The following is a 26,669-nucleotide window of genomic DNA, read 5'->3' as shown; positions in this document are numbered from 1 at the left end:
AGTTTAGAAGAATGAGGGGTGATCTAATTGAAACCCATTGAACATTGAAAGATCTAAATAGAGTGGACGTGGAAAGGATGTTCCCTATAGTGGGGAATCTGGGACCAGAGGGAACAGACTCAGAATAGAAGGACATCCCTTTGGAATAGAGATGTGGAAGAATTTCTCGAGTCAGAAGGTGGTGAATCTGTGGAATTCATTGTCACAGACTGAGGGTGTATTTAAATTAGAAACTTACAGAATTATGGTCACTATCCCCAATACACTCTCCAACTGAAACTTCAATCATTTGGCTGACTGCACTAGGTCTAATACTGTCCCTTGTGGGACCTCTCAAATTCTCCTCTGGATAGACTTCAAAGATTTTGTTCTTTCTATATCTGTTAAACTAAAGTGATCCAAAATTATTGAAATCTCCTGCTGCTATAAACATGTTACACTTAGGTCTCTGTTATTTTTCTGAACATCTTCTCCCCTACCTCCTGCTATCTATTGCCTCATTTCTATTCTTTAGTTCATGCCACTATTGCGGTTTCCCTCCAACTGTAGGAGCTATCCCTTCATCTCCTTCCTCACCGCGATCCAGGACCTAAACAGCGTTTCCAGGTGAGACATAGATTCTCAAGCATCTCCTCCACCACAGTGTACTATGTTCAGTATTATTACAGAGGAACCTGTTAATTTCTCCCCCTCCCTCTTTTTTTCCTAATCCCTGTTCTGGCTTCTCTCTCACCCCTTCCCTTCTCACATGTCCATCAGCTTCCTTTGGTTATCTTCTTTCCCTTTCTCCCAGGATCCACTCTCCTCTCCTATCAGATTCCTTTTTCTTCAGTGCTTTACCTCTTTCACCTATCATCTTCCAGCTTCTCTGTTCATCCCCCTCTCCCCCACCCACCCATCTTCTCCCTTACCTGGTTTCACCTATTACCTGCTAACTTGTACTCCTTCCCCTCCCCCCATCTTCTTATTTGGCTTCTTCCCCCTTCCTTTCCAGCCCTGATGGAGGTCTTGGCCCAAAACATCAAACGTTTATTCCCCTCCGTAGACGCTGCCTGATCTGCTGAATTCCTCCAGTATTTTGTGTGTTGCTCTTTCTTTACCTTTTGTTCACCTTTCACATCCCCTTCTCCTCCCACCACTCACCATCTGATCTCATCTACCCATCATAACCTTCCCGTCAGGTTCTACCTGTCACCTACAAGCATGACCCCCATGCTGCTGCTGCTTTAATACCAACCTCTTCCCTCTCATTTCTGGTGAAGGATCTTGACCCAAAATGTTGATTCCACAGATGCTCCTTCTTCTGAGTTCTTCCAGTGCTGTTTTTTTTTTGTTACAGATTCCAGCATCTGCATTCATTTTGTCTTCATCATCTTATTATATCCTTTGTCAGTTGCAACAGTAAATATTACAGTGCCACCTCCTCCTTTACTTTAAGCCTCATCCCTCCCCATTGCTCTACACTTGAAACCTAAGTTGCCAGTCCTGCCCTTCTTTCAATCATACCTCCTGTATGATAGCAACAGTCTCTTGGTCAATGCCCTGAAGTTCATCTGCTTTGTGTACCCTCCCAGGTGCCTTATCATGCTTGGGTTTGCTTTGCCTACTGAACCTACTTAGTTTCCCTTCTAAGTTTCAGTGCACCTCATTCCCTGTACTCCTATGACTTTGATATCTTGCGCAACATTTTTCCACATCTGAGGCTTTGAGGACTGCAGTTCCTTTCCTGCTCTAAAATGCTCCTTCAAGCCTCCCTCACTAAATTTTTGACCATGTCTCTTAATGACTCCGAATATGGATCTGTCCCAAATTCTTGGGATAATGTTTCAGGGATATAATTAGTACATTGAATTATATTCAGAGTTGTTTAATACTGTTAATGTGGCTTTATTGCAAAGTGCTGCCAGACAATGTTGTCTCCTTATTTAAGATAGAAATATTTTTGCTGAGGAGGGCATCCAGTGAACATTCACAAAATGGCTTCTGCAAACGGTTTGTCTATCACATGAGAAAGCTAGACTTCTGCTCTCTGGAGATTAAATCTCATTAAAACCAAAATTCTCATAAAGGTTAAAATGGGTCAGTGCAGAGTGGATTTTCCCCCCCGCTATTAAGGCTAGAACTGGAGGTGATTGTCTTCACCAGTAGGCCATTTAAGACCATCAGACCATAAAATATAGGGGGTAGAATTAGGCCATTTGGCCCATCAGGTCTGCTGCACCATTTCATCATGGATGATCCAGTTTTCCTCTCAGCTCTGATCACCTGCCTTCCTCCATCTCCCTTCATGCCCTGACCAGTCAATAATCTATCAACCTCTGCCTTAAATATACTTAAAAGCTTGGCCTCCACTGCTGCTTGTGCAACAAATTCCACAGATTCTCTGTTCTAAAAGGGTGGCCTTCTATTCTGAGGCTGTGTCCTCTGGTCTTAGACTCTCCCACCATTGGAAACACCCTCTCCACATCCACTGTATCAAGGCCTTTCACCATTCGATAGGTTTCAATGATGTCGTCCGTCATTCTTCTGAATTCCAGTGAATACAGGCCCAGAGCCATCAAACACTGTTCATATGACATGCCATTCAATCCTGGAATCATCTTCATAAAAGTTTTTTGAACCCTCTCCAGCTTTAGCACATCCTTTCTAAAATAAAGGGCCCAAAACTGCACATAATACTCAAAGTGAGGCCTCACCAGTCTTTATAAAGTCTCAGCATTATATCCTTGCTTTTATATTCTCGTTCTCTTGAAATAAATGCTAACATTACATTGCCTTCCTCACCATAGATTCAACCTGCAAATTAACCTTTAGGGAATCCTGCACAAGAACTCCCAGGTCCCTTTGTGCCTTTACTTAAACCTGAAATGAGAAACTTCTTCATTCAGTGGTTGGTGAATCTTATGAATTTTCTATACTGGAGTGTTGTGGGGGTGGGGATGAGTTGTTTATTCTGCTCAAATCACCAATTAATAGATGAAAATAAAATGTTTTCCTCAGCTAATCAGCCCCCTCTCTTAGATGATGTGCCTGTTGGGAATGTTTTGGAAGGTTGATTAAGAGTATATGAATTTTCAATGAGCAATGACCTAGAATGGTTAACATAATTGAAGCATTTTTGTATAATTATTTACGAACAAATGAACAATCCACGGTTTTGGTTATTCAAGTGACTCATGCTTCCAGTATGTCACTCCAGTAATACATTTTGCTTCTATTAACTACATAATTAAAAGACATTATTAATTATAAAACATACAGCCATAGACCCACAGTGTGGAAACATACCCTTTGGCCCAGATCCTTCTAAACTTTTGCAATCCATGTACCTGTCCAATTGCCTTTTAAAAGTTGTTAATACACCTGCCTCAACTACTTGCTCTGTCAGCTCATTCCGCACACACTATCCTGCTTAAAAAAAAGTTGCTCCTCAAGTTCCTATTAAATCTTTCCCATTTCACCTTATACCTACGCCTTCCAGTTATTGACTTTCCAACGCTGGGAAAAAGACTGTGCACTGACTCTAACTATAACCACATGATTTTATGTACCGCTTAGTCTCCTAGGCTCCATGAAAAAGAAGTTGCAGTCTGGTCAAACTTTCCCTATAACTCCAGTCCTGGCAACGTCCTCGTAAGTTTTTCCAGCAGTCCTTCAGTTTACTAACATCTTTCCTTGAGAAGGGTGACCAAAACAGAACACAGTAAATGTGGCTTCACCACGTAAAACCATATAACCCCTCAATTTCTGTTCTGCAAAATGTCCTGACCGATGAGGGCCAATGTCCCAAAAGCCTTCTTCACCACCCTGTCTACCCATGACTCCACTTTCAGGAATTTATGTACTGAACCCCAAAGTCCCTCAGTTCTACAACACACTCCAGGGCCTTACTTTTCACTGTGAAAAGCCTACGTGGACTGGATTTTTCAAAGTGCAGTACCTCATACTACCTCAATTTAAATTCCTTTTGCTATTTCTTCGGCCACTTACGCAGCTGATCAAGAAACCCCTGGTACCTTCTGATAACCTTCCTCAGGGACGACTATACCACTTACTTTAGTTCTTGGCAAATTTACTAATCACGCCTTGTGCATTTTCATCTATATCACTAATATGGATGACAAACAATGGGCCCCATCACTGACTCCTGAGGCACACCAGTCCAAGAAATAACCTTCTGCTTCCTGCCATCAATTCAAATGTGTGTCCAATTAGCCAGCTCTCCCTGGCTTCCTTAAGTTTTACATTATTGTCTTAAATTGATGTATTGAATCAGAATGAAGTTTAATATCACCAGCATGTGTCATGAAATTTGTTTCTTTGTGGCAGCAGTACTTTGTAATACACAAGAATTATATGTGCATATAAAATATTAAATTAAATAAGTATTGCAAAAAAAGGATGAAGGAAAATAGTGAGATAGTGTTCATGGATTGGTTCATTGTCTGTTGAAAAATCTCATGGCAGGGGGGAAAAGCTGTTACTGAAATGTTGAGTGTGTGTCATCAGGCTCCTGTATCTTCTCCCCTATGGTAGCAATGAGAAGAGGGCATGCCCAGATAACTGATTTTAGTAGGAGTTTTGGTATATAACCAAATCATGAAGATACTTTGGCCTATTTGAAGAGACGGGGAGGTTAATGAGTGTTGATCAGCTTGAACTAAAATTTTTAAAAATGCTATCACAGCAAAATATTTAAATAAAGGTGAAGTCGCATGCTCACCAAATGTATGTCAAGCATATCCACTTTTCCCCATCATTTTAAAGATTTTCATTTGCAAAACATCAGTTAATATTGGCCAGAACTATTTATGTCAGTTGAATCCAAATGAATGGTTTAATCTGAATTTGTTTGAGGATCGATTCAAACTCTGTGAATACAAGCACTATCAAAATCAACTGGGGTTGGAAAATATTTTCTGTTTTGTCACTGCCAAGATTGTACACAAGTTCTATCATACATGCTTTATTGACAGAGAAAATAAAACCCTACCACATAATGCTTGTTTTTGTGATAAGGAAAGATCTCACTGAGACCACATGTTAATGTTTAAATTTTTAATGTAACTTTTTGCATTGCATCTGTTTGAGCTTGCTCTTATAAATGTGATTATCATTTCATATACAGCTGACTAAATCTGCAATAATGGTTCAGATTTGGTGTACATTTCTTTCCAGAGACTTTTCTAATAATGTAATAACAGTTTGTATTTGGGATAACCCATTAACATAATGTGAACATCATACAATTTTAATAGAATTAGCGATTTAAAGCCGTAATGCCAGCGGACAGATTATTCATATGAAAAGTTTAGTGAGCACTTGCTTGGGCCATTTTTGCTGCAATATTTTTAAGTAGTTCTGAAATGCTGAAGGCAATAAAGAATAGAAGCTATTGGGAATTTAACCTATCCACGAGTTTTTTTTAATATGGTTCACCATTGAATGGTGTGTACTCAGTGGAACTTAAAAATCTCAGCAACACACAAAATTGCTGGAGGAACTCGGCAAGTCAGGTAGCATCTATGGATTGGAATAAATAGTCGGTACTTCGGGCCAAGACCATAAGATATAGGAGCAGAATTAGGTCATTTGGCCGTTTGAGTCTGCTCCACCATTTCATCATGGCTGATCCATTTCCCTCTCAGCTCCAATCTCCTACTTTCACCCCATATCCCTTCATGTCCTGACCGATCAAGAATCTATTAACCTCTACCTTAAATGTACCCAGTGACTTGGCCTTCATAGCTGCCTGGTGGCAAAGAATTCCACAGATTCACTACTCTCTGACGAAAGAAATTTCTCTTCATCTCTGTTCTAAAAGGGTGCTCCTCTATTCTTAGGCTGTGTCCTCTGGTCTTAGACTCATCCACCATAGGAAACATCTTCTCCACATCCACTCTATCGAGGCCTTTCACCATTTGCTAGGTTTCAATGAGGTCACCCCTCATTCTTCTGAATTCCAGTGAGTACAGGCCCAGAGCCATCTAACACTCCTCATATGACAAGCATTTCAATCCCAGAATCATTTTTGTAAACCTCCTTTGGATCCTCTCCAATGTCAGCACATTATTTCTAAGATAAGGAGTCTAAAATTGCTCACAATGCTCCAAGTGAGACCTCACCAGTGCTTTATAAAGCCTCAACATACATTCTTCCTTTTATATTCTACTTCTCTTAAAATGAACACTAACATTGCATTTGCCTTCCTCACCACTGCCTCAATTTGCAAATTAACCTTTAGGGAATCCTGCACAGGGACTCCCAAGTCCCTTTGCACCTCAGGTTTTTGAATTTTCCCTCCATTTAGAAAATCGTCTACACTTTTATTTCTTCTACCGAAGTGCATGGCAAACTTGACCACAAAGCCATTAATTCTATCATCCAAAACATTGACATATAATGTAATATATAGCAGTCCCAATACAGACTCCTGTCACTGGCAGCCAACCAGAAAAGGCTCCCTATATTCCCACTCTTGGCCTCTTGCCAATGAGCCAATGCTCTATCCACAGTAGTATCTTTCCTGTAATACCATGGGTTCTTGTAAAGCAGCCACATGTGTGGCATCTTATCAAAGTCCTTCTGAAAATCCAAGTACACAACATCCTCTAATTCTCCCTTGCCTATCCTGCTTGTTATTTCTTCAAAGGATTCTAACAGATTTGTCAGACAAGATTTTCCCTTAAGGAAACCATGCTTACCATACTTACTATGCCTATTTTATCATGCGCCTCCAAGTACCCTGAAACCACATCCTTAACTATCACCTCCAACATCTTCCCAAAGATCTATAATTTCCTTTCTTCTGCCTCTCTCCCTTCTTGAAGGTTGGAATGACATTTTCAATTTTCCTTTCTTTTCAGAACGACGCCAGAATCAATTGATTCTTGAATGATCTTTACTAACTTCTCCACAATCTCTTCAGCCACCTCTTTCAGAACCCTGGGGTGTATACCATCTGGTCCTGGTGACTTACCTACCTTGTGTCCTTTCAGTTTCCCAAGAACCTTCTCCCCATTAATGACATCTTCACACACTTCTGCCCCCCGACACTATCGAACTTCCGGCATACTGCTAATGTCTTCCACATTAAAAGCTGATAGAAAATACTTATCCAGTTCATCCACCATTTCCTTTCCCCCATTACTACATCTCCAGCATAATTTTTCAGTGGTCCGATATCTTTTCTCACCTCTCTTTTACATAGAAACATGCAGCACATTACAGGCCCTTTGGCACTCAATATTGTGCCAACCATGTAACTTATTCTAGAAACTGCCTAGAATTTCCCTACCGCATAGCCCTCTATTTTTCTAAGCTCCATATATCTATCTAAGAGTGTCTTAAAAGAGTCTTTTACACATTTAAGTATCTGAAGAAATGTTTGATATTCTCTTTAATATTATTGCCTAGCTTACTTTCATGTTCTATCTTTACCTTAATGACTTTTTAGTTGCCTTCTGTTGGTTTTTACGAGTTTCCCAATCCTCTAACTTCCCACTAATTTTTGCTCTATTATATGCCTTCTCTTTGGCCTTGTGTTGGCTTTGACTCCTCTTGTTAGCCACAGTTGTGTCATCTTACCTTCAGAATACTTCTTCCTCTTTGGGATGTATATATTCTGTGCCTTCCGAATTGCTCCAATTCCAGCCATTGCTGCTCTGCGGTCATCCCTGCTAATGTTCCTTCCCAATCACTTTTGACCAGCTCCTCTCCCATGCCTCTGTAATTCCCTTTAATCCACTGTAATACTGATATATCTGACTTTAGCTTCTCCTTCTCAAATTGCAGGGTAAATTTTATCATAATTATGATTACGTTCTCCTGAGGGCTCTTTTACCTTAAGGCCTCTAATCAATTCCGGTTCATTGCCAAACACCCAATCCGGAATAGCTGATCCCCTAGTAGGCTCAACTATGAGCTACTCTAAAAAGCCATCTTGTAAGCATTCTAGAAAATCCCCCTTTTGGAATTCAGCACCAATCTGATTTTCCCAATCTACCTGCATGTTGGAATTCCCCGGGACTGTTGTAACAGTGCCCTTTTGCCATGCAATTTGTATCTCCCATTGTAACTTGTAGACCACGTCCTTACGACTGTTTGGGGATCGGTATACAACTCCCATAAGGGTCGTTTCACCCTTGCAGTTTCTTAGCTCTATCCACAATAATTCAACATCTTCTGATCCTATGTCACCTCTTTCCAATGATTTGATTTCAATTTTTACCAACAGAGCTACACCACACCCTCTGCCTTCCTGCCTGCCCTTTCAATACAATGTCATGGACATTAAGCTCTCAGCTATAATCTTCTTTCAGCCATGATTCAGTGATGCCCGCAACATCATACATGCCAATCTATAACCGTGCTGCAAGTTCATCTACCTTATTCCGTATAATCCGAGTATTTTTATATAACACCTCCAGTCCTGTATCACCTGTTTTGATTTTGCCCACCTTTTACATTGTAACTCATCCTGTTGACTGCAATTTGCCACATCATCAGCCTCTCCTTGCTTGCAGTCTTATTTCACACAGTCTCTCTTTGTAAACCAATTACCTCAACCTCAGCCCTATCACTTTGGTTCTCATCTCCCTGCAAATTAACTTAAACCTTCCCCAACAGCTCTAGTAAACCTGCCCGCAATGGAATTTGTCCCCCTCCGGTTCAGGTGCACAGGTCATACCTTCCCCAGAAGAGATCCCAAACCCAATGATCCACAAATCTGAAACCCTGCCTCCTGCACCAGTTCCTCAGCCACGCATTCACCTGCCAAATCTTCCTCGTCTTACCCTCACTGATGTGTGGCAGTGGCAGTAATCCAGAGATTACTACCCTGGATGTCCTGTTTCTCTACCTCGCTCCCGAAAATCTCTCTTCCAGACCTCCTCACCTTTCTAGCCTTTGTCATCGCCCCTTCAATAGGACTGGAAAGGAATAGGCAGAAGCCAAAATAAGAAATGGGGCACTACAAACTGGCAGATTATAGGTGAGACTGGGGGGAGGGGAGATGAAATGAGAAGCTGGGAGCAGGAAGGTGGAAGAGGTAAAAGACTGAAGAAGAAGAAAGAATCTGATCAGAAAGGATAGTGTACCTTGGAAGAAAAGGAAAGAGGGAGGTGATGAGAGGGTAATCAAACTGAGGCATGGAAAAAAGAGAGAAGGAGAGGGCTGGGGAGAAAAAGGAGTGAATACCCAAATTCAGAGAAATTGATGTTCATGCCATCGTTGGAGGCTACCAAAAGATGGAATATGAAGTTTTCCCTCATCATGACAGTAGAGGACGCTATGGACAGACAGGCTGGAAGGAGAAGTCAAATTGAAATGGGTAGCCACTGGGAGATCCTGCCTTTTGACGCGCGAGTCCCTTGTACACTTGTCCCTCCCCATTAATTCCCTGCTGGCACTTATCCTTGGAATTAGAAGTTCTACATTTGCCCCTACATCCCTACATCTCCTCCTTCAGCACATTTCAGAGGTACAGGCAGATCTTCCAGATGAGATGACACTTCACCTGTAAGTCTATTGGGGTCATCTCTTGGGGTATTGTTAAGATCTGACACAGCTTTTTCTAGCACCTTCGCCCTGTCCACAAGGCAATAGTTGGCATCTATTCTTGTACCAACATTATTTTTGTGGCTGATTTTAAATTACTACCCTGTGGTTATCACCCCATCGTAATGTTAAAGCGTGCTATTAAATGACAAGGAGAATAAGTTATAAACACAAGAGATCCTGCAGATGCTGGAAATCCAGAGCAACACACACAAATTGCTGGAGGAACTCAGCAGGTCAGACAGCATCTATGGAAATGAAAGGACAGTCGATGTTTCAGTCTGAGACCCTTCATCAGGATTAGAAAGGAAAGAGGAAGAACAAGAAGGTGGGGGGAGCACAAGGAGGACAGGCTGGAAGGTGATATGTTGAAAAGGCAAAGGAATCTGATAGGAGAGATGAGTTGACCATGGGAGAAAGCAAAGGAGGAAGAACACCAGGGGACATGACAGGCAGATAAGGAAAAGAGGTGGGAGGCCGGAGTGGGGAACTGAAGAGGGAAGGAGAAAAGGGGAAGATTTTAAAAAATACTGAAAGTTGGAGAAATCACTGTTCATTGCCATCAGGTTGGAGGTTACCTAGACAGAATATGAGGTTATGCTCCTCCAACCTGAGAACAGGTTACACATCTCTTAGAGTATGTTGGCGGTTGTCTAGTGGTCTTGTAGTACTGACGTTACTTTGCCACGTCTCAACCCAAATCTGAATGTTGTCTAGTGCATCCACTCATTGTTGATTTAATATCTGAGAGGTTGTGAAGTAAATGGATATCGTGCAGTCAGCCACTTCTGACTTGGAGAAAGATCATTGTTCAGTCAATTGTAATCACTGTGAGTGACTTCTGCTTCTTTGCTAAGGGTAACGCTGAGATAGTAATTAGCAGGGTTGGAGTTTTCCTGGTTCATTTTCATCTTCAGAACATAAATGGGCAATTTGTTTTCATCCCTCGTATTTAGTTTAGTCAGAGATGTACCACCTTTGCAGAAAATATCTTCAAAACAACAATCATCATTTTGTTGAATCAAAGCCACTGTTAACTGCAATCTAAAGAAAATGGATTTAATTAGGCCTCACGAGGAGGTCAATTTGGATTATCGTGTTTCTGTTTTTTAGCACCAGGTGATCCTGCAGTTCAGTTTTCTATATGCATGGTATTCGTTATTGAACCAGGTTTGATCGGCTGGTGTGAAGATAATGGCTGAGCACGAAGATGAGGCAGCCTGGGATACTGCCTGAGAGAATGATTAGATTAAGCTGTATTTAAACTAATTTGTGGCACAACCTTTCTAACTTTGCTACTTTCCTAAATGTTAGTGGAGGATATTTTTTTCCAAAACTGTTTTAGATGTACTTTTGACATAGCTAACACCAAAAGCAGTGCCTAGTGGTCATCTGATTTTATTTTTCTTTTGTGATTGATTTGATTTAGTGGCTTCCTGAGCCATTTTGTTAGGCAGTTGAATCAACCTGGCTCGACCTGAGCTTTCCTGTCCAGAGTAACCCGTAACCTGGGTGAACCAGATACATTTTTTTTGTGAGCATCTAGCAGTAGCATAATAGCCACAGCCATGATGTTTAAAATACATTTATTATCAAAGTAAGTCTATGAATCATACAACTCTGAGAGTTATTTTCTTACAGGTATTCACAGTAGAACAACAAAATACAATAGAATCAATGAAAAACTACACACAAAGACTGGCCGGCAACCAATGTGCAAAAGGAGACAAGCTGTGCAAATAAAAAAATAGTAATACATACATATACAGACATGCATACTACTGAGAGCATGAGTTATATAGACTTGAAAATAAGCCCATAGCTTATGGAATCAGTTCAGAGTTGAGGTAAGTGAAGTTATGCACCCTCATTCAGGAGAATCAGAATCAGGTTTAATATCACTGGCATTTGTTTTGCAGCAGCAGTACACTGCTATACATAATAATAAAAACCATAAATTACAATAAGTATAAACACTAAAAAAATTAAGTAGTGCAATAAGAGAGGAAAAAATACGGAGGTAGTGTTCATGGACTGTTCAGAAATCTGATGGCAGAGGGGAAGAAGCTGTTCCTAAAATGCTTGAGTGTGTGTCTTCAGGCTCCTGTACCTCCTCCTTGATGGTAGCATTGAGAAAAGGGCATGTCTTGGGTGATGGGGTCACTTAGTGATGAATGCCATCTTTTTGAGGCATCGCCTTATTATCCCATGATGGAGCTGGCTGTTACAACTTTCTGAGGCTTTTTCCGATCCTTTGCAGTGGCCCTCCATACCTGACAAGTGATGCAGCCAGTTAGAATGCTCTCCAGGATACATATGTAGAAATTTGAAAGTGGCTTTGGTGACATATCAATTCTCCTCAAACTCCTAATGAAATATAGCCACTGCCATGCCTAAGGCTTCTTCCCTCTTCTTTTGCAGTCCTGATGAAGGGACTCAGCCAAAAGCATTGACTGTTTATTCCTCTTCATCGGTCCTTGGACGCTGCTTTCTTGTGGTATTGCTGCTGTAGATGTGCTCAGTGATGAAGGATTTTTCTGTAATGCATGGGGCTGTATCCTCAAGTTTTTGTTGTTGTGGCTATTACCTAACTGGTCATCCAGTGGTCAGATCCCTTCATAGCAGCTGTGAAATTTTAAAAGATAATTAGTCATTGATGTGGATAGAACCACTGGGTTGTCACTTAACAAAAACTATCTGGTTCTGTAATATCCTTCTGAGGAGCACATCCTTTGCTGATATATGACTGCAAACATACCACTGCGATTGATTACGAAATCCCTTCTGAAATTATCCAATGGCACTTGATCAGTGGCAGTAAATGCTGACCTTGCAGGAAATACCCAGATCATGAAACAATCAATAAAATATTTTAGAGTTCAAATTATTGTTAACATAAGAGATTATGCAGATGCTGGAAATCCCGATCAACACACACAAATTGCTGGTGGAACCCAGTGGGTCAGGCAGTATTCCATTCCCCACTCTAGCTTTCCCCTTATCCTTTCTCTTCTCCTCACCTGCCCTTGACCTCCCTCTGGTCCCCTCCTCCTTCCCTTTCTCCCTTGATCCATTCTGTTCTCTGATCAAATTCCTCCTTCAGCCCTTTACCTTTTCCACCTATCACCTCTCATCTTTTCAGTTCATCTGTCTTCCTCCTCACCTGGCTTAACTATCACCTGCCAGCTTGTACTCCTTCACCTTCTTATTCTACTTTTACCCACTTCCTTTCCAGACCTGATGAATGGACTCTGCGAAAAGCATCAACTGTTTATTCGTCCTCATAGATGCTGGTTGACCTGCTGAGTTAAAATTATTGTTATGTATGTTTGTCCAAGCCTCAGTATTGCTAACCTATGTGCCACTCTCGAATATCGTAAGGTCTTGAGCCACATTGTATATGCGAGTTTGCTTTTCTTTTCCATAATTTGCCATTTCCAGTAAAGTTCAAATGACTTGAAAGTTCATTCAACATAAGGAATTCTGAACTGCTTGTCAGTTGTTGGTGTTTTTACCATGACCACTTGTCTAAAAGTCCTCCGTGGGGAGGGAAGAAAAGGCATAAGTCTTTCCACCCTTCTGATCTTTATCCCAGTACCACCGTCATAAGGAAGAATTATCTAATTACTCAGGAGGAGGGGATGGCTAATGTTTTGTGTCAGTGTAGGTTTTCCCAGTAGTTTATCTGATCTAAATGTTGAAAGTATTCACACTTAAACAAGTTCTAACCCGCATGGCTTCAAATGAAAGGGTTTTGGCCTAAAACGTCGACTGTTTTACCATAGCTACTGCATGACCTGTTGAACTCATCCAGCATTTTCCTTCTTTTTCAATATTTTTATTAATTACTTGCATAGACGAATACAAAATACATTATGGTATTATGGAAACAGAAACAAGATTGAATTTCCCCATAACTATGTATTGTAAATTAAGCATAATATTGAAAAGGTATGTCCTGTCCTGATGACCCGTCCTGATGAAGGGTCTCAGCCTGAAACGTCGACTGCGCCTCTTCCTATAGATGCTGCTTGGCCTGCTGCGTTCAACCAGCAACTTTGATGTGTGTTGATTGAAAAGGTATATTTTATTCTAATCTAAAGCAAAATCAAAACCCTTTGCATTTTTATGTGTTATTCTCAATTTTCAGCATCTGCAGAATCTAAGAGTAATCATTTGTTCTGTTTAACCAGACCTTCACTCTCCAGGAGATTGGATGTGGAAAGTAACAACTCAACGCAAATTTGCTAAGCCCATAATATTGAATAAACAAATGCTTAAGTCCTTGCAAATACTAAACATCTCTGAAATAGAGTCAGGATATCTAAAGCAAGTGGTGGTTCATTTTTTTTTATTTAGAGATACAACATTGTAACAGGCCCTCCCAACCCAAAAAATCTGACCACCCAATTACACTCATGTGACCAAGTTATCTAATGACCTGTATGTCTTTGGAATGTGAGTGGAAACCCATGTGGTCACGGGGGAGACATGCAAACTCCTCAGACAAAGGCAGGAAAAAAACTCCAGTCACTGGTGCTCTTAATAGCATTATGCAACTGCCGCTGCTCCGAATATTCTTGTAGGGAAAATAAATGTGTTGCTTCAAGTGCTTCCCAGCCCATTGTAGTCCACGATACAATAAACAAAGTCACCTCAACGATCGTGATCTACTAACCAAACCATGGGAGATTCTGTAGAAGGGGAAATTTCTTTGTTTGTTGGATTAGAAGGGCCTGTTACAATGTTGTATCTCTAAATATTTTTTTAAAATGAAGTACTACCACTTGTTTTAGACATCCTGATTCCATTTCAGAGATGTTCCGTATTTGCATACCTGTATTCATGTTCAGATTTGTTACATGGGATGCAATTCTGATTTGTGAGAAGTAAGAAGGAAAAGAGCCAGCAGTTATGCCTCACTGTGTGTTTTCCTTAACTATAATTCAAATTTCAGTTGTTGAAAGTTAATTCATAAGTAGTTGGTATATCCTTTAATTCCTAGTTAGCTTGTAAATCTTTCAATGATATATAAACATTTGAATATAAAGAAAAATGGAGCTGAAGTAAAAATTCAGCCTTATAGAATTGAGGAGCCTATTCTTGCTCTTATTTATTTTATTCTTATTTGCTTTATTTCATAGAACACGTTTGTTCGATTCTTTCTTCCATGCTTCGAAACTTAAAAGGTCAACAGCGAACCCGACTGCTTAACAAATTCACAGAAAATGACTGTGAGAAGGTACTCTTTATCTTTCTTTTCACTTCTAGTTATTAATGAAGGAAAGAAAATTCACATTTAAGTCCAAAGTAAATTTGTTATCAAAGTAGATGTATGTGGATATTCACAGTAAATACAAGAAACACAATAGAATAAATGAAAGACCACACCTAACAAGAGAGGCAAACAACCAATATGCAAAAAACAACCAACTGTGTAAATACAAAAAGAAAGAAAAGAAGAAATATAACAATAATAGTTAATTAATAAGCAATAAATATCAAGAACATGAGATGAAGAGTCCTTGAAAGTGAGTCTATAGGTTGTTGAATCAGTTCATTGTTGGAGTGAGTAAAGTTGAGTAAATTTATCCCCTCTGCTTCAAGAGCCTGATGGTTGAGGGGTAATAGCTGTTCCTAAATCTGATGGTGTGGGTCCTGCGACTTCTGTCCCTCCTTCCTAATGTCAGCAGTGAGAAGAGAGCTTGGCCTAAATACTATAAGCCTACTGACTCTCACAGCTATCTGGACTATTCCTCTTCTCACCCTGTCTCTTGCAAAAACGCCATCCCCTTCTCGCAATTCCTCCGTCTCCGCCACATCTGCTCTCAGGATGAGGCTTTTCATTCTAGGACGAGGGAGATGTCTTCCTTTTTTAAAGAAAGGGGCTTCCCTTCCTCCACTATCAACTCTGCTCTTAAACGCATCTCCCCCATTTCACGTACATCTGCTCTCACTCCATCCTCCCGCCACCCCACTAGGAATAGGGTTACCCTGGTCCTCACCTACCACCCACCAGCCTCCGGGTCCAACATATTATTCTCCGTAACTTCTGCCACCTCCAAAGGGATCCCACCACTAAGCACATCTTTCCCTCCCCCCCCCTCTGCATTCCGCAGGGATCACTCCCTACACAACTCCCTTGTCCATTCGTCCCCCCCATCCCTCCCCACTGATCTCCCTCCTGGCACTTATCCGTGTAAGCGGAACAAGTGCTACACATGCCCTTACACTTCCTCCCTTACCACCATTCAGGGCCCCAAACAGTCCTTCCAGGTGAGGCATCACTTCACCTGTGAGTCGACTGGGGTGATATACTGCGTCAGGTGCTCCCGATGTGGCCTTTTATATATTGGTGAGACCCGACGCAGACTGGGAGACCGCTTTGCTGAACATCTACGCTCTGTCCGCCAGAGAAAGCAGGATCTCCCAGTGGCCACACATTTTAATTCCACATCCCATTCCCATTCTGACATGTCTATCCACGGCCTCCTCTACTGTAAAGATGAAGCCACACTCAGGTTGGAGGAACAACACCTTATATTCCGTCTGGGTAGCCTCCAACCTGATGGCATGAACATTGACTTCTCTAACTTCCGCTAGGCCCCACCTCCCCCTCGTACCCCATCTGTTACTCTTTTTTATGCACACATTCTTTCTCTCACTCTCCTTTTTCTCCCTCTGTCCCTCTGAATATACCTCTTGCCCATCCTCTGGGTCACCCCCCCCCCCGTCTTTCTTCCCGGACCTCCTGTCCCATGATCCTCTCGTATCCCCTTCTGCCTATCACCTGTCCAGCTCTCGGCTCCATTCCTCCCCCTCCTGTCTTCTCCTATCATTTTGGATCTCCCCCTCCCCCTCCAGCTTTCAAATCCCTTACTCACTCTTCCTTCAGTTAGTCCTGACGAAGGGTCTCGGCCTGAAACGTCGACTGCGCCTCTTCCTATAGATGCTGCTTGGCCTGCTGCGTTCACCAGCAACTTTGATGTGTGTCCACTTGATGATGTTAGCACACATTAATGTCATTATTAAACTGCACCAGTCGCTTCGTTTCCCAAAACAAAGTCTCTGTTGTAAATATTGTACCTGCATGCTCAATTCTGAAAAGTAACACCAACTAATTTTCTAGCTAGTTCTACTCCTGCTCCAAGATCAGAGTACATAAGGTGTTCAGAACAAAGTGAAATCTTGTATCATAGCAGGAGGTGTTTGGCCTTCCTTTCTTGGACTTGGTCAAAATTCTGCAAGTCCATACCCAATAATACTGTGGAGTACATTCAACACAAAATTACACCCTATCCTCGTTATATGCGGGGGGTACGTTCCTCGCAGTCGACACATAATATGAATAATTATTTAAACGGAGAAGATAGGGATGTGTTCCAGAGGGCTTCTTAAATATGTTTTGTCTGTAATGTATTCACACTTTCATACCAATATGACACAAAAGCGGTACCACAAGACAACATTTGTATTACATTTCATCAATTTAAGGTAATATTCAATGTAATAAATCATGAAAAGTTAACATCCTCTGGTGTACAGTACTCACCAACAGTGGCAGGTGTGTTCGCTCCAGGAGATGAGCGGTTGTGGTGTCTGGCAGCTTTACATGGATATGGTGGATGGTTGTGGTCATCAGGATCATATCAAGCACAGCAAGGGGTGAAGGAAGACTCTGAGAATTCTTAGAACAGCCAGCAGCAGGAGATGACACCGATTTGAAGAAAGTGGTGAGGGTTGTTTGCTTGGCAGCATTTTGTTTTCCAGCATAAATTTGCTCGTAGGGAAGGGTTGACGGCAGGGAACGACTGAAATATTGACTCCGTTCTAAACTTGGGTCCATGTCCATCACCATTTGTGCCAAGTGTTCCAACTTCCAACATTCCCTCACCCTTGGTAAACTCCCAGGATTTTCAAAATTGTCTGCTGCTTGCAGCATCTGAGAGATAGTTTGCTGTAAAAAAATACGTATGCCTTGAATGTGGATCACACCTTGGTCAAGTGGTTGAATCAGCGATGTTGTGTTAGGCAGCAGGAAATGCACAGTTATGTTAGGATGAATGCTGTCCAAATGTTTAGGATGGGCTGGCACATTGTCAAGCAACAAAAGAACTTTAAAGGCAAAATTCTGATCCTGGTGGTATCGTCCCAGAGCTTTGTTACCTTCAGCTGATGCCGCGCTGTTTATAATTTCCAACTTTTTTTCAAGTGTTAAAGCGGTTCTCTGCAGCTCGGCTGATGGCCCTGGACATGACATCGGACACTTAGGAGGCATAGTTAAATATTTCCAAGCACAAAGTCACTGCACCATAGGTAAAACCAACAGAAGTTTAAGATGGCATATCCAAACCTTGCCAAAACCAATGTGAGACTGGCGGGAGTGAGATTGTGAGGCACGCGCACCTGACTTGTATTGGTGGGAAAGTGATGCTTCTTGTCCCAACAGTGAGACTGTGAGGTGTGCACACATGGCTTGTATTGGCGGGAAAGCAGTGCTCCTTGCATAACTGAGTTTTGGATGCATATAAGGAGACATTGGTAGAAATGGGTTCCTCGCATAACTGAATCTGCATTGTCTGAAGATGCATATAACAAGCATAGGGTGTAATTTGTAAAAAAGGGAGATGCAGTGGATGTTGTATATTTAGATTTTCAGAAGGCCTTTGACAAGGTGCCACGCATGAGGCTATTTAACAAGATCAGAGCCCATGGAATTACGGGAAAGTTACATACGTGGATAGAGCATTGGCTGATTGGCAGGAAACAGAGAGTGGAATAAAGGGATCCTATTCTGGTTGGCTGCCAGTTACCAGTGGTGTTCCACAGGGGTCAGTGTTGGGGCCGCTTCTTTTTACATTGTACATCAACGATTTGGATTATGGAATAGATGGCTTTGTGGCTAAGTTTGCTGATAATACGAAGATAGGTGGAGGGGCCAGTTCTGCTGAGGAAACAGAGAGTCTGTAGAGAGACTTGGATAGATTGGAAGAATTGGCAAAGAAGTGGCAAATGAAATAAAATGTTGGAAAGTGTATGGTTCTGCGCTTTGGCAGAAGAAATGAATGGGCAGACTATTATTTAAATGGGGAGAGAATTCAAAGTTCTGAGATGCAACGGGACTTGGGAGTCCTCATACGGAATACCCTTAAGGTTAACTTCCAGGTTGAGTCAGTGGTGAAGAAGGCGAATGCAATGTTGGCATTCATTTCTGGAGGAATAGAGTATAGGAGCAGGGATGTGATGTTGAGGCTCTATAATGCGCTGGTGAGACCTCTAAGAAAGGATGTGCTGACGTTGGAGAGTGTACAGAGAAGATTCACTAGAATGATTCCGGGAATGAGAGGATTAACATATGAGGAACGTTTGTCCGCTCTTGGACTGTATTCCTTGGAGTTTAGAAGAATGAGGGGGGACCTCCTAGAAATATTTCGAATGTTGAAAGGCATGGACAGAGTGGATGTGGCAAAGTTGTTTCCCATGATGGGGGAGTCTGGTACGAGAGGGCATGACTTAAAGATTGAAGGGCGCCCACTCAGAACAGAAATGCGAAGAAATTTTTTTAGCCAGAGGGTGGTGAATCTATGGAATTTGTTGCCACGGGCGGCAGTGGAGGCCAAGTCATTGGGTGTATTTAAGACGGAGATTGATAGGTATCTGAGTAGCCAGGGCATCAAAGGTTATGGTGAGAAGGCGGGGGAGTGGGACTAAATGGGAGAATGGATCTGCTGGTGATAAAATGGCGGAGCAGACTCGATGGACCGAATGGCCAACTTCTGCTCCTTTGTCTTATGGTCTTATGGTCTATGGTCTAATCTCAGTTATTCACCATGAGCTACTCAACAGCATTTGGAGAAGAGCTTTGTCCTCGAGGCTATGTTGAATAGGCAAAGATCAATTTTGGGGAACATAACAAAAGAAAATTTACTACAACATCACAGATGCAGAGCTCATTAATAGAACCCTGAATAGGGCGCCACAGTACTGTAGTAGCTAGCACGACACTGTTATAGCTCGGGGTGTTGAAGTTTGGCGTTCAATTCTGGTGCCATCTGTAAGGTATCTTTGTACGTCCCCTTACATGAGTTTTTCCTGGGTGCTCCCGTTTCCTCCCACAGTCCAAAGACGTACCAGGTAGGTTAATTGGTCACTATAGAATGTCCTGTGACTAGATTAGGGTTAATCGGGGTTGTCGAGGGTTGCTGGGGCGGTGTGGCTCAAAGCACCGGAAGGGCCTGTTTCACGCTGTATTGATAAATAAGATAAACACAGAACAACACAGCACCCTGCAGGCCTCTCAGCCCACAATATAGTGCAAATTTTTAAACTACTGAAGATAAATATAACCCTTTCCTCCTTAATAGCCCTATATTTTCTTATCATCCATGTGCCTATCTAAGAGTATATTAAATACCCCTAATGTTTCTGTCTCTACCACCACCCAGCAGAATGTTCCACACACCCACCACTCTCTTTGTTAAGAACTTACTCTGACATCCCACTATACTTTCCTCCAGTTACCTTAAAATTATGCCCCCTTGTATTGGCCATTTCTGTCCTTGGTTAAAGTCTCTGGCGATCTACCCTATCTATGCCTCTTAACGTTTTGTATCAATCTCTATCAATTTGGGCAAGAATTGGCCTTAATTACTTTTAAAATGTCATTTTCCATAAATTTGTTAATATACAAGCCTACTGCTGATTTCAGCACAGAAGTTAAATGCAGGATTTACTCCCCACTCACTTCTTGTCTATCTTGAAAACATTCCTAATTAAGTATGAAGATTTGATTTTGATCAAGAAAATTGTAATTGTTTTATATCAATTTGTTTTCATTTAATTGTTCATTTTAATTCAGAGTGGTGACCTTGAGGCTTTGGCTCTTTGAGGCTTCAGCGAAATGAGCCTTCAGTCAGAGAAAGCAAAGGAAAGAAAAGTACTAGGTTTTTTTTAATTCCCTTCTTTACATATACTCATTTGGGCAGCAGAGATGCCAAGCAGGAGAGTGGAATGCTCCTCTTGTGGGATGTGGGAAGTCAGGGGGCCTCCAGTGTCCCTGACAACTACAGCTGCAAGAAGTGCATCCAGCTGCAGCTTCTAACAATCCGCGTTAAGGAGCTGGAGCTGGATGAACTCTGGATCATTCGGAAGGCTGAAATGGTGATAGTTAGGACGTATAGAGAGGTAGTTACACCCAGGGTGCAGGAAACAGGAAACTGGGTGACGGGAAGGGGAAAGGGGTTAAGGAACCAGTGCAGAGTACCCCTGTGGCCATCCCCCTCAACAACAGGTATATCACTTTGGATACTATCGGGGGGCGGGGGGTCGGGGAGGGGGAAATGACCTAACAGAGGAAAGTCACAGTGGTCAGGTCTCTGACACTGTCTGCCTCTGTGACTCAGAAGGGAAGGGGGAAGAAGAGGCATACTGTGGTGATAGGGGAGACGTTAATTGGGGGAACAGATAGGAGGTTCTGTGGGTGAGAACAAGATTCCCAGATGGTATGTTGCCTCCTAGGTGCCAGGGGTCCTGGATTTTTTGGATCAAGTCCGATTCTTAAGTAGCAGGGTGAACAGCTAGAAGTTGTGGTCCATGTAGGTACCAATGACATGGGTAGGATGACTGACGAGGTTCTGCAAAGGGAGTTAGGTGTTAAGCTAAAGGACAGGACCTCCAGGTTTGTGATTTCAGGATTGCTACCCGAGCCAAGTGCTAATGAGGCCAGAACTAGGAAGATTATATGGTTTAGTATGTGGCCAAAGTGTTGGGGTAGGAGGGAGGGCATAAAATTTTTGGATCATTGAGCTCTCTTCCAGAGAAGCTGGAACCTGTACAGAAGGGATGGTTTGCATCTGAACTAGAGGGGGCCTAATATCCTCCAACCATAGAACCGTAGAACATTACAGCACAGAAACAGGCCTTTTTGCCATTCTTGGCTGTGCCGAACCATTTTTCTGCCTAGTCCCACTGACCTGCACCTGGACCATATCCGTCCATACACCTCTCATCCATGTACCTGTCCAAGTTTTTCTTAAGTGTTAAAAGTGAGCCCACATTTACCACCTCATCTGGCAGCTCATTCCACACTCCCACCACTCTCTGTGTGAAGAAGCCCCCCTAATGTTCCCTTTAAACTTTTCCCCCTTCACCCTTAACCCATGTCCTCTGGTTTTTTTCTCCCCTAGCCTCAGTGGAAAAAGCCTGCTTGCATTCACTTTTATCTATACCCATCATAATTTTATATACTGCTATCAAATCTCCCCTCATTCTTCTACGCTCCAGGGAATAAAGTCCTAACCTATTCAACCTTTCTCTGTAACTCACCTTTTCAAGTGCTGGCAACATCCTTGTAAACCTTCTCTGTACTCTTTCAACCTTATTAATATTCTTCCTGTAATTTGGTGACCAAAACTATACACAATACTCCAAATTTGGCCACACTAATGCATACAACCTCACCATAACATTCCAACTCTTATACTCAATACTTTGATTAATAAAGGCCAATGTACCAAAAGCTCTCTTTACCACCCTATCTACCTGTGACGCCATTTTTAGGGAATTTTGTATCTGTATTCCCAGATCCCTCTGTTCTACTGCACTCTTCAGTGCCCTACCATTTACCTTCTATGTTCTATCTTGGTTTGTCCTTCCAACGTGCAATACCTCACACTTGTCTCTATTAAACTCCATCTGCCATTTTTCATTTTTTTTTTTAGCGGGAAGGTTTGTTAATGCTGCAGATGGGATTTAAATTAGAGTTGGAGGGGTTGGGAACCAGATTGCCAGAACAGTTAGTGGAGAGGTTGTGGAGCAGATGTTGGTAAGACCGCAGACAAAAATAAAAATCAAAAGGTTGAACATGGTGCAACTAGTGTCCTGAACTGCATATATTTCAATGCAAACACTATCACAGGAAAGGCAGATGATATTGCTGAAGATTAGGTAGCTGGTTTACAAATTGAAGCAATGTGTAGTGAGTAGAGGCTGTTCATAGGGCAAAATTGCAGTCAACATTATGAGTTACATAGAAACATGGAAAAACCTACAGTACATTACAGACCCTTCGGCCCACAATGCTATGCTGAACATGGACTTACTTTAGAAATTGAGAGACTTCCGGTAGCGCTCATGGAGTGAAGTCGCGTTCTTGACTCGCTCCATTACCTCTGAGTTTTTTTTCTCTATGGTCAGCTATACTTTAATTAACCATTAAGGCATCAATTCGTACAATACTTTGAATTAAACTGAATTCTCCGACAATTGGATGGAACTTAGATCTGCTATGTCTAAGAACGGGAAAAACGGCAAGGATGGTAAACCTCCGGTTAAATCGAAAGCTACGGATCTCCCCCCGACTGAATCACCGGTGACTTTGAAAGCGATATCGGAGTTAATTCAGAGGGAAATTTCAACCTCTGTTAGGGAGATGATTCGTACGGAAATTGTAGGCTCTGTTAAAGACCTGATTCATACGGAAATCTCAACTAATTTCCAGAAAATTGCCGATTTAATTGATAAGATGCAAACATATATTGCGGAACATCAGTCGGCTATATCTGATCTTCAAAAATTCGCGCAACAAAGTGAGCTTAAGATGGGGAAAATCGAAGAAACAATTAATGTAATGAAGAAGAAACTTGACTTTTTGACTTTTAAAAACTCTGACTTGGAATCTAGAATGCGACGGCAGAATTTACGAATGATTGGCGTGAGGGAAGCTGTTGAAGCCAACAACCCCATGAAATATTTCTCTCAACTTTTAAAAGATGCATTCCCTACTGTATTTCCTGACCAACCACCGCTACTGGATCGTGTTCACAGAATCCCATCATACTCGTCTAGGTCAGACAGACCTAGGCATGTTATTTTACGTTTTCATTATTTTCAAGACAAGGAGAGACTGTTTTGATTCGCTCGATCTAAAGGTTTCATTGATTTTTCGGATCTTAAGTTCCGATTCGTGGAAGATTTCAGTAAACCAATCTGGGACCAACGGGTCCGTTACAAATCCGTGATGTCGGAATTCTATAAGATGGATTTAAGACCAGCGCTGCTGTACCCTGCACGTCTAAGGATTCGCATGTTAGATGGAGCCCTTCGTTTTTTTGATTCTCCATCGGATGCCCAGAGTTATCTGGATCAACTTTCATCTTCAACATCTTAATTGCCTTTTTTTAATTATCTCCGTTGATCGGAGGCTGTGAATTGGTTGGTTTTAACTTTTCTGTGCCCTATTTGGGCAGAAAAGTTTACTTTTGATTTTTTAATATGGCTGCTAAACTTTCTTTTTAACTGCGTCATTTCTTTCTTTTCCCAGGGGATTCTGGGTGGTTACTTCCCTTTTGTCATCTTACGTATTTCCTGTGCGGCCTTAAATTTTGTAGTTTTTTTTAAATTTTATTCTGTTTTGCTTTTTATAATCACTTTATGTTAATAATCCTATTTTTTTTTGTTGCTGTGTCTATTCATGAGTTTGAGGTTTATTGTGGTTTTTTTTTAATATATATTTTCCGGCTTTTGTTCTGTTCTGTGTGTATTTTAATTGAGCTAACTTTTTTTTACTTATTTTTTTACTGTTTTACAATTAGCTGATCCTTTTCATATTTATACCTTTTTTTTAGGGAGCGTATACCGGAAGTCATGGGGGTAGTTTTAGCGCTTGCTTCTTTCTGGCGGGTCTGCTTTAGATTTTGCCTTGGGGTCTTGGGGTGGAGGGTGGTGGGAGGGGCTTCACGTTTTAGTTTGTTTCTCTTTGGGCTATATACATTATTGAAGTACTGGTTGCGTCCTTTTCCCCGGTATCTTTTGTATGTTCTGTTTCCTCTCCGGGTTTGTGGGTCGCGCCTATTGTCAATCCTCCTTGTTGTGGGTTGACTTTAGGATTTATGGAGTCTATTATTAATTTTGTCTCCTGGAATACTAATGGTCTTAATCATCCTATTAAAAGGAAAAAAGTTTTTAAAGTGTTCCAGAGACTTAAAGCACAAATTTTATTTTTACAAGAGACCCATGTACGGAGGGGGGACAGACTACGTTTTTTCAAATTCTGGAAGGGACAACAATTTCATTCGAACTCCAATGCTAAGATTCGAGGCGTCTCTATTTTTATAGATTCCTCAGTTACTTTTATACAACAGGATATTATCTCTGATCCGAATGGTAGATTTTTATTGGTTAGTGGTTTACTATTTAATAAAAAAGTAGTTTTGGTTAATGTTTATGCTCCTAATATGGATTGTCCGGAATTTTATAAATCATTGTTTGATCAGTTTCCGAATTTGAACGAGTTTTCATTGATTTGGGGCGGAGATCTTAATACCTGTTTATCTCCAGCTTTGGACCGTTCGGCTCCTTTACGGACTTTACCTAATAAATCTGCAAATTTGATTAATTTTTTCCTTTCTGATTCTGGATCGACGGACATTTGGCGTTTTCTGCATCCTCAGGAAAAAGATTTTTCCTTCTTTTCACATGTTCATCATTCCTATTCAAGAATTGATTATTTTTTCATTGATTCTCGTCTTATTCCTTCAGTGATTAAATGTGATTATGATTCTATAACCATTTCGGATCATGCTCCACTTAAGCTTTCTATTAAAATTATGGCCAATATACCAAACAATAGACAATGGCGTTTTAATTCGCTGTTGCTTCAGGACTCGGACTTTGTTAATTTTATGAATGAACAGATTGAGCTTTTTGTTACAATTAACCATACAGAAGATATTTCGGTTAACACTCTTTGGGACACTTTTAAAGCCTATATTCGGGGTCAGATTATTTCGTATTCCGTTGCTTTGAGGAAGAAACAGAAGCAGGAGGAGATGGCAATTGTGGACAAGATTAAAGAAATTGATAAGAAATATGTTATGGCTCCTTCTGAGGAGCTATACAAACAAAGAACTGAACTTCAAATGGAACACAGTTTACTACTCTCGTCCTCGATTGTAAACCAATTAAAGAAAACAAGAAGTGATTTTTATGTTCACAGTGATAAAATTGGCAAGCTGCTGGCTAATCAATTGAAATCTAATTATGTTAAATCTCAAATCAATCAGATTTATAACCAAAATGATCGATTGATATTGTATCATGTGGGGATTAATCAAACCTTTTGTGATTTTTATTCTTCTTTATATCAATCAGAGTCTCCTCGAGATTCTAAATATATGAATGATTTTTTAGATAAGTTAGACTTCCCTCAGATTTCACAGGATATGTCTTCTTTATTAGATACTTCCATTACAATGGATGAGATTAAGAATGTTATTTTTTCTATGAATCTGGGGAAAGCTCCTGGCCCTGATGGGTTTACCGTTGAATTTTATAAATGTTTTGCTTCTTTATTGATTCCTTGGCTCTATAAGGTTTTTGAGGCTTCTTTGAAACTTGGTAAACTTCCGGAATCTTTTAATAGAGCATCAATTTCTTTAATACTAAAGAAGGATAAAGACCCTGCTCAATGTGCATCTTATAGACCAATATCTTTATTAAATGTTGATTATAAAGTTTTTTCTAAGTTATTAGCAAATAGACTAGAAAAAGTACTTCCTTCTATTATTTCGGAAGACCAAACGGGTTTTATTAAAGGTCGTTACTCTTTTTATAATATTCGTACATTGTTAAATATCGTTTATACTCCCTCACAAAATGTTCCTGAGTGTGTTATTTCTTTAGATGCTGAGAAAGCTTTTGATAGAGTAGAATGGCCTTATTTATTTAAGGTGCTTGAAATGTTTAATTTTAGCTTGAAATTTATATCCTGGATTAAACTGTTATATCACTCCCCTGTAGCCTCGGTTCGTACTAACTCTTTAAACTCACCTTTTTTTCCTCTCTTTCGTGGTACTCGACAAGGCTGTCCTCTTAGTCCCCTATTATTTGATATTGCATTAGAACCTCTTGCAATTGCTATTCGAGAATCTTCAAATATTACTGGGATAACTCGGGGATTAAAGTCCCATAAATTATCACTCTATGCTGATGATTTACTTTTATATATTTCTAATCCTGAGAGATCCATTCCTGCTGTTTTAGAGTTATTAGCACAATTTGGTCTTTTCTCAGGTTATAAATTAAATCTTAGTAAGAGTGAACTTTTTCCGATT

The 26,669-nt window shown here is 41.0% G+C and overlaps 1 protein-coding gene across 1 annotated transcript in view; it reads left to right on the top strand.

Moving 5' to 3' along the window:
- Positions 1 to 26,669, top strand: part of ctnnbl1 (catenin, beta like 1) — a 271,790-nt gene that overhangs the window by 186,482 nt on the left and 58,639 nt on the right. The window contains exon 12 of the mRNA XM_063032890.1: positions 14,703 to 14,800. Within this exon, the coding sequence (XP_062888960.1) occupies positions 14,703 to 14,800 (98 nt within the window). The remainder of the gene's footprint in view (positions 1 to 14,702; positions 14,801 to 26,669) is intronic.

This window comes from Mobula hypostoma, chromosome 2, assembly GCF_963921235.1.
Source record: "Mobula hypostoma chromosome 2, sMobHyp1.1, whole genome shotgun sequence".
In the NCBI taxonomy this organism is placed as follows: Eukaryota; Metazoa; Chordata; class Chondrichthyes; order Myliobatiformes; family Myliobatidae; genus Mobula; species Mobula hypostoma.
Note: the sequence above shows the minus strand (reverse complement) of the source record. Positions and strands in the feature narration are given on the sequence as shown.